General features: G+C 35.6%; 1 protein-coding gene across 2 annotated transcripts in view; it reads right to left on the bottom strand.

Annotated features, from left to right (window-relative positions):
• LOC145283616 (uncharacterized) overlaps positions 1-14,482 on the bottom strand; it is a 104,920-nt gene that overhangs the window by 40,052 nt on the left and 50,386 nt on the right. The window contains exon 1 of one of the 2 annotated variants that reach the window (XM_080132557.1): positions 64-336. The exons of the other annotated variant lie outside the window; for it this stretch is intronic. Within the exon in view, the coding sequence (XP_079988683.1) occupies positions 64-109 (46 nt within the window). The 5' untranslated portion in view covers positions 110-336. Of the gene's footprint in view, positions 1-63; positions 337-14,482 lie in introns of those variants that run through there. 2 annotated transcript variants of the gene reach the window in all.

Raw genomic sequence — 14,482 nt, forward strand, 5'->3', positions numbered from 1 at the left:
AACGATTTTCAAAAAGGATTAATGACAATGGTGCTAAACAAATAATAAATGAATGCAACTTACCTAACGTCTTCATATATTCGTTTCGTTTCATGGCAATAACATTCATACGTTATTAGATATTAAACAGAGCGACTCTAAACAATTCAGATTATCTCTTCACACCAGTTGCTCCCAGAGAAATATGAAAGCCAGCCGTCCTATGTAAATAATATTTTACTTTTAACTTAACTTAGCAAGATCCAACATGCACGGGGTTAATATAATATAGATGGTAGATCGATAAACGCCAGACTGGCTGTATTATGGCTATTCTTATGAAATGCACAACGTAATGGCGACTTCTGCTTCAGTGAACCGATGTTAGGACGCTGTTCAGATTACAGCGCTGTTTTCTTTCTTCATCGATTTTCTATTTTAATCTATAATCCTATAAATTTTTTTTGCGTGTATTGATATTCACATTAAAAACCCTTTTTTCTATTTAGTTGCCTCAAACTCCACATTGAACCCGGCACACCACTCCCTCCCCGACTTTCCTTTGCGGGGAGACGCCACACTAGATAATTGGAAAATCACCCCTTCTCAGGTATATGGTATCATAAAAAACCTAAACACCTTAAAAGTATGTGGACCCGATCTCATCCCGACTATGCTATTAAACTGTGCTCCGATGAGGTTGATCCGATTCTCTCCAAACTGTACAATAAATGCCTTAACAAATCTTGCTTTCCTGACTGCCTGAAAAACCACTTCTGTGGTACCAGTCTTCAATAATTCTGGCGAAAGAACTGACCATTAAATTATCACCCCATTAGCCTTCTCCTACTTTTCGCCAAAATATTTGAGTCCTTAATTAATCAAACTCTAGTCCATCACCTTACAGCTGTTAAACTAAATCAATATGGATTTAGGCAAGCCCGTTCCACAGAAGATATCCTAATTGTAATCTCTGAACGTATATACCGTTCACTGGACAAAACAGGAGAGGGTAGAGCGGTAGCCCTCGATATATCTAAGGCTTTTGACAGGGTATGGCACGATGGTCTTCTAAGGAAAATTAGATCATATAGTATCACTGGAAGAATACATAATATAATTAAATCCTTCTTAAGTAAGAGAAAATCCAGGTTGTCCTCGACGGTCGTACATCTAAACAATATGATATAAATGCGGGAGCATCTCAAGGGTCTATCCTTGGACCTTTTTTATTCTTGATATTCATAAATGACCTGATAAAATTGTTTTTGAGATGGGAATATTTGCTGGTGACACCCCTCTCTATAACAGGCACGAGGGGAAAACAAGTGAACAATCTGTAGTGGAATGGACACAAAAATGTTGCCAAGACTAAGCTTGTTTCCTTAAATAATTACCAGAAACCTTCTCTATCACCAATAACAATGGCCAAGAACACATTACCCGAAAGTATTTCCTTTAAACTCCTCGGCCTAAAGTTTACAGGGAATATGAACTGGAATAGAGACATTGAGAGCATTGCCAAGGCTGCTGCGACGAAGGTGAGCTCTCTCTACCGTGCTAGAAAATTACTTACGCCTGAAAGTATCCTGTACATCTATAAGGCCACCATTCGCCCATGTATGGAGTACTGTTGGGACATTTGAGCTGATGCATCTGTTACTTGTCTCTCACTCCTGGACAGGGTTCAAAAGAGAGTCGCCAACCTGATAGATCCTGAACTGTCATCTAAGCTTCAGCCTCTGTCCCATCGATGAAATGCTGCATTCCTCTGCCTGTTCTACAAGTCCCTTAATGGTGAATGCTCTGACGAACTACAAGCACTTGAACCCTTTCGACGTGAATACCCCCGACAAACCCGACAAGCAGCTGAATCCCACCCCTTCACAGTAAATATCCCTAGATGGAAGAAAGCATTCTACTCCAATAGTGTCTTTGCCATAGCTGCTAGACTTTGAAATTCCCTTCCGGGATTCTGCTTTCCTAACTGTACTGACATGCAGAAGTTCAATTGTAATACGAACAGACATCTTGCTACTCATCTCCCTTCATAGTACCCTTGAAACTTATGTCCCCTATAGTAGCCCCCTACTTCAAAGTGGCACTGTGCCTTGTTTGTGGTGAAAATTGAATAAATAAAAGTTAAAAAGTAAATACAACTTTCCTTATATATGAGTCGAGGAATTGCATTAATCTGCAAAAGATCTAGCTAATTTGCATATTCTTTTGAATATTCATGTTAATAATTCCCTATTGTTTTTTTTTCAGATTTCTTATGGGATGATAATCTTTAGTTAAATATTACGTGTAATTATATTCATGCAGGTATTCAACATGATTTATACTTGCGTAATATTTGCGAAAAAGCTTAGAGTAAACACAAACCTCTTTCTATATATATTAATGTATGCCTATATATTTGCTTTAAAAAATTGTCTACCAAACTCCTCTATCAGTTTTTAGTCGACAGACATGAAACTGTATACATAGAGTATTCGAACCCATGCTAAACTTTATATTTGGGTTTTAGCCGGAGAAAATCGGTGCAAAAGTGTGAAAATTAAAAAAATGGAATTTGACAGGGGAAGATCGAACGATGTCATTACGACTATGCATGTATAAGGTAATAGCTATTTGTTCATGTTTAAATTTTTAGCCTTGTAGCAAACATGTTTTCATAGCTCAAGCATTAACGTCCATGTAAATCGTAAGCTAAACGTTTTGGCTTCGATTCTCAGTGGTGGCACGCGGGTATTTCTTTTACTTTTTAAATCATTACGATGTGTTGGGCTCAATATATTCTACTATATAATAAAATGATTGCAGAAATTCCGCTCTGGACCAAAATGCCGTAGGTTTTCAACAATATATGCCACATATAAATTTATTATATGACTTTAAAACGCCATTTAAGACACATTTCGTTGTTATAATAAATCCTACATTACATCATAGAAGCAAAATTATCTCAATAGCAACATCTTTTGACGGGGTAGTTCGTATATTTCCCTCTAAATCTACAGTCCTCTTACCACACCCACTCATCATCGGGACTATACACACACTTTATAACTATTTTCCCCAACACCCCTCGTAACTGGTTAATACACTCATATACATACCATTATCCTTCCAGTTACTGATTAAAAAAATAATAATTTATCCTTTCGAAATATCCCACTTTTCTCATTGGCTGAGAACTAACGGGCTAACGGGTCCATTATTCGGGAATAAACAACTACTTACAAAAACGAACGTGTCACACCTTCACAAACATGGCGTCTTTCTCTACGCGAAACAATCGTTTTATACATATTAAACCAACTACCAAAAATCTTAACCCCTCATAATTATAATTTTACATATTAATACTCTTACCATTACGTACGCAGACATTGTCAACTTGAAACTAACCTCTTTAAAAAAGCATCCCTGATACAAATATAATTAACATTTACAGTTAGCACCGTTTTGTTTTTTCTTTGGTCCTCCGTACCAAACAGTGAACGATGCTATTTTTTAAATTTTTTTTTATTTAGTTTATTTTGTAACGGGGCGTTCACATTCCATTTAAAAAAAAATATTTTTTACTTTGAATTCTTTTCAGTAGCCATCCTAAAAAAATACAATCCCTGAAAATAAAAAAAGCATTTACGGTCAGCATTGTTACTTTTCTAAAATGCTTGACTCTAACATTTAATCATAACCGTAAATTGACATTTTATATACTTCAAAATCTCCTTATCTGTTGTTTTAAAGACTTTAAAATGTCTACTCCTTACTATTTTCGAAGTGTATGTGCATGTGTGTGCGTGCATGTGTGTGTGCATGTGTGTGTTTATGTGTGCGTGCGTGACTTACTTTGTGCGTGTGTGTGTGAATTTGGTTGTGCGTGTGCATGTGTGCGTCTGTGTGTTTTTGTGTGTGTGCACTTGTTTGTGCTTATTTTGTATGTGCATGTGTCTTTTTTCGTGTTTGCGTGAGTTTGTGCGTGTGCGTGTGTGCTTCTGTGTGTTTTTGCATGTATGTGTGTGTGTGCATGTTTGTGTTCAATTTGTGTGTGCGTGTGTGTGCTTTTTGCACGCGTGCGTGCGCGTTTCTCTGTGTGTGTTTGTTTGCGTGTTTGCGTGTGTATGTACTGCGTCCGTGTGTCTGTGTGTACGTGTCCCACTATCTCATATATTTTAACCGAGAGATCTTTTTAAGATTCCGACCGTCTCGCTAAGTGCAATTGAAATTATTTTTCATGGGTCTAGCTGCTTTAATAAAATTACAGAGCTCTTCATAAGATTCCTGCTTCTTTTTATTTTGTACGTAAAACCTTGGTATTCTGCTATCTTTTCCCTTTCAGTTCTGTTTTATCCAGCATCATATACTAGCTTAAATATCCGCGCTTCCTACTTCGATTTTCCTTACCAGATGTTGTATAGGGGGTACATATTTTAAGATGACGGGAGTTACCGCTAGAGACATGTATAAACATATTGGGGGCACATATATAACGGGGACTCATAACAGATATAACGATGATGATGAGAATTCTTATGGGAAGGCATTTATAACAGTTCTTTGAACATCATGACGACTGTGATGATAAATATGGTGGGAGACATTTATATAAGACTGGAATGACTCTTGAGAACTTCACATTAATAGGGATAAAGAGATATGATGCAACGGTTCTTAACACATATAGAGGGGAGGGGATACTTTATTGTTGCTGGTGGGAAGGATACATAATACTTAGAAGGGGGTTATACAAGTGTTCGTAACAAGATGACGATAAAACACATTTACCTTTCACGTTGGTGGAAATTTAATAAGAGTAGTGGTTCATGGGCAGAAATCAGAAGTATTAATGCTGGAGTCCCTCAGGGGTCCATCCTGGGCCCAACTCTCTTCTTGATCTACATCAATGATCTCCCAAAACACATACTTAAATCATTCGTTGACATCTATGCTGATGACACGACCATCTATGGCAACACATCAAAGGCCGTAAATGACAAAGTTCTCTCTAATTCTCTCTCTTCTGGTCTTGAGCACGTGGTACAATGGGGGAAGAGGTGGCTGGTCACTTTTAATGCATCTAAAACCAAGCTTCTATCTTTACATCATCAACGCTCTGATCCCCATCTGGCATCAATTGAAATGGATGGCTCTCGTCTTGGGGAGGCTCTATGTTTTGACAAGCTTCTAGGTTTGACCTTTACTCCTGATCTGAAATGGAACACGTACATCAAATCTGTTGCCAGGGACGCTGGGAAAATGGTGGGATCCTTCTACCGCTCCAGAAGATATCTCACTACTAATGCAATTCTCTATCTGTATAAAAGCCAAGTACGTCCAAGGATGGAGTACTGCTGCCACATCTGGGCAGGAGCTGCTAAAAACAGCCTATCCTGCCTTGACAGAGTACAAAATAGACTTCGTGGTTTAGTGGGGGATGCCCTTTTCTCTTCCCTGCAACCTCTCTCCCACAGAAGAGACGTTGTGAGCCTGTCTTTGTTTTATCGTTATTTCCATGGCAGGTGCTCGTCTGAGCTCCAATCCCTCGTTCCCCCTGCCAAACCTTCATGAGAAACACCCGTCTGGCTGAAACTACTGTCAATAATTTTCCCACTCTTTATCTGTGCCTAAATCCAAACGTAGATTCCATGAGCAAAGCTTCTTTATCAGAACTGCACGCCAGTGGAACTCTCTACCGCTTGCCTGTTTCCCACATGACTACAACTTGGACGTCTTCAAGTCCAACATAAACAAACTCCTGACAAACCGCCCCCTTAAGTAAGACACTCTATCAAAACCCCCAATACTAATGATTACTACAATACTATCTCATTGACTCTCTAACTTCGAACCCTCAATCCTATATTGAGAAATTTCCTTTGTTTATGACGTCAGAAGTGTGTTCCCAACGTGGCCTAACTTTCACGTGGATCAACAGTTCTAATTGTTTAATATCTAACCTATTTTTAAACAATATTTTTAATTCGCATTGTCCATTTTTTAACTGACATATTTAATATCCAGATTTCTAAAAGAATGGACAATCGACTACTTTTCTGACATTAATAATAATTAGCTGTTCTGATAGAATTAACAATAGACTGGAATCCTAAGATTCCAATTTCCATTATCTTTACATTTGCTTCCTAATATCATTTTCACTTATCTAGTATGTCTTCTTACTTACATGACACTCGACAATGCTATTTTCTTTGTTTTTTTTTCTTTACCGTGTGTGTGTACGTGTTTGTGATTTTGTGTGTGCATATGTGTGTTTTTCCCGTGGGTGTGTATTTTTTTTTGTTTCCGTGTGTGTTCGTGTGTGTTTTGTGCGTGTGTGTGTTTTGTGCGTGTGTGTGTTTTGTGCGTGTGTGTACGCGTGTGTGTTTTGTGCGTGTGTGTACGCGTGTGTCTCTGAGATACAAATTAATCTAATATTTACGTCAAGCAAACTCAGGCATGGTAATGCGTGGCCGGGCGGGTACAGCTAGTATAGTAATAAATACGATATCTGCATTAATCAAGATATTATATTCAAGCTGATTTTACGACTGGGCAATTCCGGGCGGCCTGCTAGTATAATATAATATTGTACTTAAAACAGCAAAGAACATACAAAATGTAAAATTAATTAGAATGAGTTAGCAAAATAATCCAAGGAAAGAATAAAGAACAGATTCAGTCAAACAAAATTCCATTTAAGTAGAAAACGAGGTGAATAAGATTCTGAATATTGAGTTTACAAGAATTACTTCCCTTAGACTTAAAATCGAAAGAAAAAATAAATATACTTTTAATAATCGAACTTTAAAAACTTAGCACACAACGTAAATCAAGACGATATAAGAAATTATAATTTAAATGACACATCATATTATAACTAGTAACAAATACTAACAATACTTGTTTCATTAATTTAAATCAAACTATCAACTAAACCTCCGAAGAATGTAAATAAAAGAAAAGGAAAAAAAGGAATAAAACAGCATTAAGTTTCGTATTTAAGGCAAATCACTAAGAATAGTATAACTGGAAAATGAACTATAAGTATAATTAATATAACTTAAAAATAGGACTCAAAAAATAATAAAATAAACCAAAAATAAAAATTAAACGGATAAAATATTAAATAGAATAAAAATAAAAATATAGCAATAATAATACAAAAAATACGAAAATAATTAATATAAGTTCAAATAAATTCAGAGTGATCATAATTTTTAAAAAGAAAAGGAAGAACAGAGTGTGTCAATTACATAAACCATGTAAGTACATGCGCATTGGCTAATTAGGAAGGGTGCGTTGGAAACTATAAAGCTGATTGGCTAACTAAAAACTCAATAGAATGTGCGTATATAAAAACTCGAGACAACCACAACTCCTAGCATAAGACTGCCGAATCCTAGCGTGGATGAAACACGGAATATTCTGTGTAGCTTAATTTCCATATATATTTTATAGCGTACTATATATATATATATATATATATATATATATATATATATATATATATATATATATATATATATATATATATACATACGAGGTGCCTTTAATAAGTTTCCAGACTTTTTTCATATGGGCACTTCTATTTATAGTACACATATGAAACTCTAGTCTCCTTCAAAATAATGCCCTCCGGTTACAATGCACTGCTACCATTCTAATAATTCCTGGATTACCCCATGGAAGTACTCTTGTGTGAGCATGTCAATAACTCTCATCACAGCCTCTTTCATTTCCTATATTGTCTCATAACAACAGCCTCTAAGGGTTTCCTTGAGCTTAAAGAATAACCAAAAGTCACAGGGAGAAAGGTCTGGACTATAGAGAGGGTGAGGAACCGTCTTAATGCTCGCCTTGGTCAAATAGTCTGTGACAAACTTTGCAAAGATCTTTCACATTTTCGGTTCCTCATGAATAATTGTGTACAGTTCCCACACTGACATCAAACTGTGCACTTATTTTCTCTAAAGACACGGCGGTTTATTTGACCAATCAAGTCCGGCGTTCTGACTTCCTTACTCCTCTCACACCTCTCACCATCTCTCACCGACTCCATGCCTTCCTTGAATCTCTTATGCCACTCAAAAACTGATGGTCTAAAAGCAATCTGTATCGTTTCATACGTTTCTGTAGCATTTTCCGAGTTTAAAACCGAATTTTATTACAAAGTCTTCTTCTAAAGTGTCCTCAAGTCGAGATTGCTTTTGAAATTCACCAGTTGTAGTAGGTCGTTTCCAATTCCTATTGTAGCTGTTCATTTGAACCTGAAATCATAAAAAATGGTCAGTCATCTCATAAGATGTATCGCAATAATATAGGGAATTTTCAAAAGTCTACAATAATTTTTAAATGCCTGTACAAAAAGAAAAGACTGGAAATTTATTGAAGGTACCTCGTATATATATATATATATATATATATATATATATATATATATAAAGACTGATTGAAACATCCATCTGTTTATGAATAAATTAAAACTATTTTTATTGGCATAATAAACATGAAAGCGTAAGGTGTGATGATAAAGAAATTCTGTTTAAACTGCATCTCATTTTAGTGTGAATTTTCTTTCTCTGTTCATACATTTAATTTTTTCACTTCATAATTGTAATAGAAACACGAGTGTTCATCCAACATAATGTCGGAAATGTATTCCATCGTTCGCTGTTATAGATACGAAACGTGCACCGTTGACTAAACTCTGTTTGATGTTCATGTTTCCTGCGCTTGTGGTCATTAAGTTTATTTATTACTTCCGGTCACATAAAAAAGTGACTGCTATTATTTTCTACCTCTAAGAAAATCAATGAAATCTTTGAAAATATTATTGTCATTTTGCAATGGACAGTTTGAAAGAGCCACGATCGATTTGTGTGTAAATGAGTTCATTTGCTTTTATAATTCTTTATTAATTATGGCAGCGAAAAAAAAAAAAAAAAAAAACGCAAATAAGTTCTTGCCATTTTTACACGATGTTTTATGAGAAGAATTGTTCTACCTGCAGCAAATTCTGAAACGCATCTTTACTGCCAATTCACGCGTTTAACCTTATTCGTTCAAATTGATCAATGTAATGCAGTATGTGCTATCATGTCATCAGTGTATGGTTGCATCTTTCTATCGTCACAGAAGATATCTCGCTCCCGGTGCAACTCTCTATCTTTATAAGAACTTAATACGAGATAAATCGTATGTCTTAAGATAGAGTGTTGTTTCCACATCTGGGGAGGAACTGCTCGAAGGATCCATTTCTTGTATTGACAGAGTTCAAAACTGATTTCAAAACATAGTAGGTGATGTCCATTCTCCTCCCTACAACCCCTTTCTCACATAAGAGACGTTTGCGAGTCTATCTCTACTGTGCCGTTATTTTCTAGCAAGTGCTCAACTGCAAAGTTTTCACAAGCACTCATCTAGCTACAACCACTGCCAACATTTGATCTTACTCTATCTTAACCTAAATCTAAACATAATTAGAACTGCTTTTATGCGGAACTCTATACCGCGGGCTTGCTTTCTAGATGACATGTTAATCTTCAAGTCTAATGTAAACAAGTTTTTGTTGATCCACCCGCTTAAATAATCCAATTCTACCCAATTTCTACTCCTACCGATTACTATGCTGTTGCTTCACTGACCACCTTACACTCATTAAGCCTTATCCTCGAGTGGTCTTCAGTGGTGACTCCATTGTAAAAAAAAAAAAAAATTACATCACGGGTTAAATGTTTGTCATGAGGTTAATTATGACCGACGACTTCCAGTTTGGTTTGTCTGTGTTGCTGTTCAATAAAACACTCACTCGGTGACGTTTTCCCGTATCTATCGTTATGGTGGATCAGGCAAAAAAAGGTTTTTAAACAAGGGAGAACAAACAAAGAGTAAGATAGTAATATTAAAACACAGGCAGAACAAAACACATATACCATTCTCTTCTTTTTTTCTTTTCTCTTCGCCATTTATCAACGTACTGCCAAGCAACACGAACGGAGCAACAACGAAATCAATCAATGAATTCGCCTTGCTCAATATTTACTGTTTATATCTTTCTAATTACCGTGGTGAAGTTAATAATGGCGCGTACTGGCGACATGAGCGTACCAAGTTCGATCCCAGTCGGTTCTGTAGTAGTTCATTCATTTGTAGATGTATCTAAGTACAAAGAAAATCGAAGAAACCAGTGCCAATAACATAATCAAGTTGGTAAAAAAACAAAACAAAAAAAAAACAACGTCGTTTTATATAGGAATTTACTTTACTAATCATCTCGGCATAAATCATCACATTTCAATTATTTTTTACTTCATAAATCTCCATTTTTCACGGTTATCTGCTTTATATTCAAATTAGTTATAGTAATATTAAAACACAGGCAGAACGTCTTTACGAATCAATGAAGTGGAAGTGAATGTTTTGTAACGGTTAGCGAAATGACTTTGGAATTGGAGTTCTGTGTCCAACTTCTGCCAAATCTGTAGGTGTACTTTCACTTACATAAACTCAATCACACTTTAGCTCGGGGGAGGGCAGTTAGCAGGGAAACTAATTTAGAAAGACATCTCGAAAGCAACTTTTTCACTTTTCTACTGGCGAATACAATTGTAACGAAGCAGCAGCTCACGATGCAAATGACTTAGCCGTCACAGCAAAGGAAGTGAAGGAAAAGAAAACCGTCGAAAGTTTAGGCAAATATGCAAACATACATACATACATTTATATATTGGTAACTAATTTCAAATGTTTAGACCAGAAATTTTCTGAGTAATTTGGTAGAAACCGCAGAGGTCAATTTTTTTTTTAATTTGACCCCTATTATGACCCATTAACATTTATTGTTTTGGGCTCAAATCAAGTTAATAAGTTAGATCCATGTCCAAAGAACCTATACCTAAAATTTCGAGTGTTTAGACCCAAAATTGTCGGAGGAGTTTGGTAGAGTTCTCAAAGGTCTAATAGTTGAACTTTGACTGCTTAACAGCCAAATTTCTGGCCGAAAATGGATCACATCGATTGTTCCAAATCTCAGTACCTTGCATATTAAATTTCGAGTCTGTAGACTAAAAAATGTTGTTGCGTAGGAAAAAGTTGTTGCGTAGGAAAATGTACACAAACACACAGACAGACACACAAACACGTTCAGTTTTATAGATATACTAGCATGTCAGCCCGGCATTGCCCGGGTGTTTGGAGGTGTATGATGAGCAAAAAAAAAAAAAGAAAAGCGGTCAATGTTTTTTTAAACTTTGAGCCCTATTATGACCTCTTTACATTTATTGTTTTGGGTTCAAATGAAGTTATTAAGTTAGATCCATGTCCACGGAACCTATATCCAAGATTTCAAGTGTTTAGATTAAAAATTATCGGAGGAGTTTGGTAGAGTTCTCAAAGGTCAAATCGTGGAACTTTGACCCCTTAACAGCTAAAGTTTTGGCCGAAAACCAGTCACAAAGATTGTTCCAAATCTCAATACCCTGTATATCAAATTTTGAGTCTGTAGACAAAGAATTGACAGAGTTATTGCGTAGGGAATGTACACACACGCACCCCCCACACACACACCGACACACAGACACACATACACACAGACACGTTCACTTTTATAGATATATAGATAGATTATCATTATTGATCTTTACTGTCATCAGCACTCCTGAATTATGTAGCTTTCCTCGTTAGATATATCAGTGCATGTCTCTTTGAATCTAAGGCAATGCTGATGAGTTCTCCAAAATTGATGGATAAAAATATACGATTTCGAATTGTAGGAAGGTACATTTATTTTCGATAGTATTCTCCAAGTTCAAAAATATCGAAAAAATGTACTTTTCTGAAAATCTATTTAATCTGGCAATATATAGGGAAACAAACAACTTCTCTACTTCAAATACGTCTCACGCTAAGAATGCCACTTTATTAATTTCGTATACTGATTCCTCACTCCTAACATATATTTTGTAATATGTGCATAGATTATATTTTTATATTTTAATTTTAACATATAGTCATGGACCAAAAATATATTACATTATAACATCACTTCATATTTACCTCTTTGTTTCCATCCTATATATATATATATATATATATATATATATATATATATATATATATATATATATATATATATATACTATAATAATTATTAAATACCTACAGACAATAGTGTTTCATCCTTTCAGGAATCATCAGTGCAGCAAGAAGCCATCTCTGGCAAGGACCTAATCCATTCGGCTAAGAAATATTGTTGAAATTTAAACATTTATTTTTTTTAAATGCTTTTCAACGTCTGCCAGAGTGATCTAATTATTATATGATGATTTGCGCATAAGAGCTACATTGCTACATTTACCGACTTTATATTTCAACTGAAAGTGCTCAACGAAAAGAAACGAGTTTCTTAAAGGGGCTGACATAATTATTTACTATAATAATTATTAAATACCTACAGATACTAGTGTTTCATCATATATATATATATATATATATATATATATATATATATATATATATATATATATATATGTGTGTGTGTGTACTAGCAGAGGTGCCTGGCGTTGTCCGAGTGTTTGGAAGTGTATTGTTGAGCAAAAAAAAAAAAAGTGGTAGTAGGAAGACAAGCTCGAATTCGCAAATATGGAAAAGAACGGGAAAAACTGACGTCTTTGCTATTACGACCACCGCCAAACCGAAAGTGACGTAAGTCTTAATTAAGGCTAGACGATCGAAAAGAGGGGATGACTTTCGAAAATATCGGCGAAAAAAGCGATCCCCTGTAGAAAAGTGCCCAGTTGAAGGTGAAGATATTAATATTTTTAGCGAATTTTTCGATATTTGCCGTCTGGAAGGTCGAACTTCAAAACGATACTTATCTTGGTAAAATCCGTCGCTTCTGTTGAGAGTTTTAAGCAGAAATGCAAAGTCAAATCGTTGAACTTTAACCGAAAAAGGATTACAAAGATTTTCCCACATCTCAGTACCCTGCATATCAAATTTCGAGTCTGTGTATTGACAGAATTATTGTGTAGTGAAATGTACACAGACAAACACCCACACACAGGTAGACACTTTCCCTTATATATATATATATATATATATACTAGCATTTCAGCCCGGCGTTGCCCGGGCGTTTGGAAGTGTCTGTTGAGCAAAAAAAAAAAAAAAAGAAATGGCAATTTTAAAAAACTTTTACCCTTATTATGAGCCCTTAATATTTATTGATTTGAGCTCAAATCAAGTTATTAAGTTAGATTCATGTCCAAGGTACCTATATCTAAAATTTCAAGGGTTTAGACCACAAAATTGTCGGAGGAGTTTGGTAGAGTTCTCAAAGGTCAAATCGTTTAACTTTTACCCATTAACAGTGAAATTTCTGACGGAAAATGGATCACAAAGATTGTTCAAAATCTCAGTACCCTGTATACCAAATTTCGAGTCTGTAGACTTAAAATTGACAGAGTTATTGTGTTGAAAAATGTACACATAGACACACACACGCGTTTACTTATATATATATATATATATATATATATATATATATATATATATATATATATATATATATACTAGCATGTCAGCCCAGCTTTGTCCGGGTGTTTAGATGTATGTGTTAAGTAAAAAAAATGTGGCAGTAGGAAGGCAGGCTCGAACCCGTAACGTGAAGGAGAAAAAGAACGCGGGGGGGGGGAACCTGATTCTTTGCTGTTACGACCACCGCCAAACCGGAAGCGATTTATCGGCGAAAAAGCGATCCCTCCGTAGAAAACTGCCAAGTTGAAGGTGAAGATATTAATGTTTTTAGCCAATTTTTCGACATTCGTTGTCTGAAAGGTCGAACTTCAAAACGATACCGATCTTGATAAAATTGATCGCATCTGTCGAAAGTCTCAGTACCCTGTATATCAAATTTCGAGTCTGTAGACTAAAGAGTTATTGCGTAGGGAAATGTACACACACAGACACACACAGAGATACACACACACAGATACACACACAGACAGGTTCACTTGGATGCAATATATAGTCATGATTTAAAAAATATATTTAAAAAAAAAGACTCTTGCGCTACCACCGAGAATCGAAACCAAAACGTTCAGCCCACGATTTATTTCGCCTCTGAGGTCAGTGACTGGGCTATGAAAATATCTTCACTGCAGGGCTAAAAATTAAAACATGAACCAAAAGCTACTACGTTATGCATTCGTAATGCCGGCGTTCGACCGTCACCTGGTAATTTTTATTTTTTTTAATTATCACACTTTTGCAATGTTTTTTTTTTTCGGGCTAAAACCCAAATATAAAGTTGTGCATGGATTCAAATACCTTATATATCAAGTTTCATGTCTGTAGACAAAAAACTCTAGGAGGAGTTTGGTAGGCAAAATTTGTTAATAAAAATATATACGTATACATAATTATATATGGAAACAATTTTTACGCAAATATTATGCAAGTATAAATCATGTAGAATATCTGCATGAATATAATT

This window comes from Euprymna scolopes, chromosome 8 (assembly GCF_053919585.1).
Source record: "Euprymna scolopes isolate OS-2025 chromosome 8, ASM5391958v1, whole genome shotgun sequence".
Taxonomy (NCBI): Eukaryota; Metazoa; Mollusca; class Cephalopoda; order Sepiida; family Sepiolidae; genus Euprymna; species Euprymna scolopes.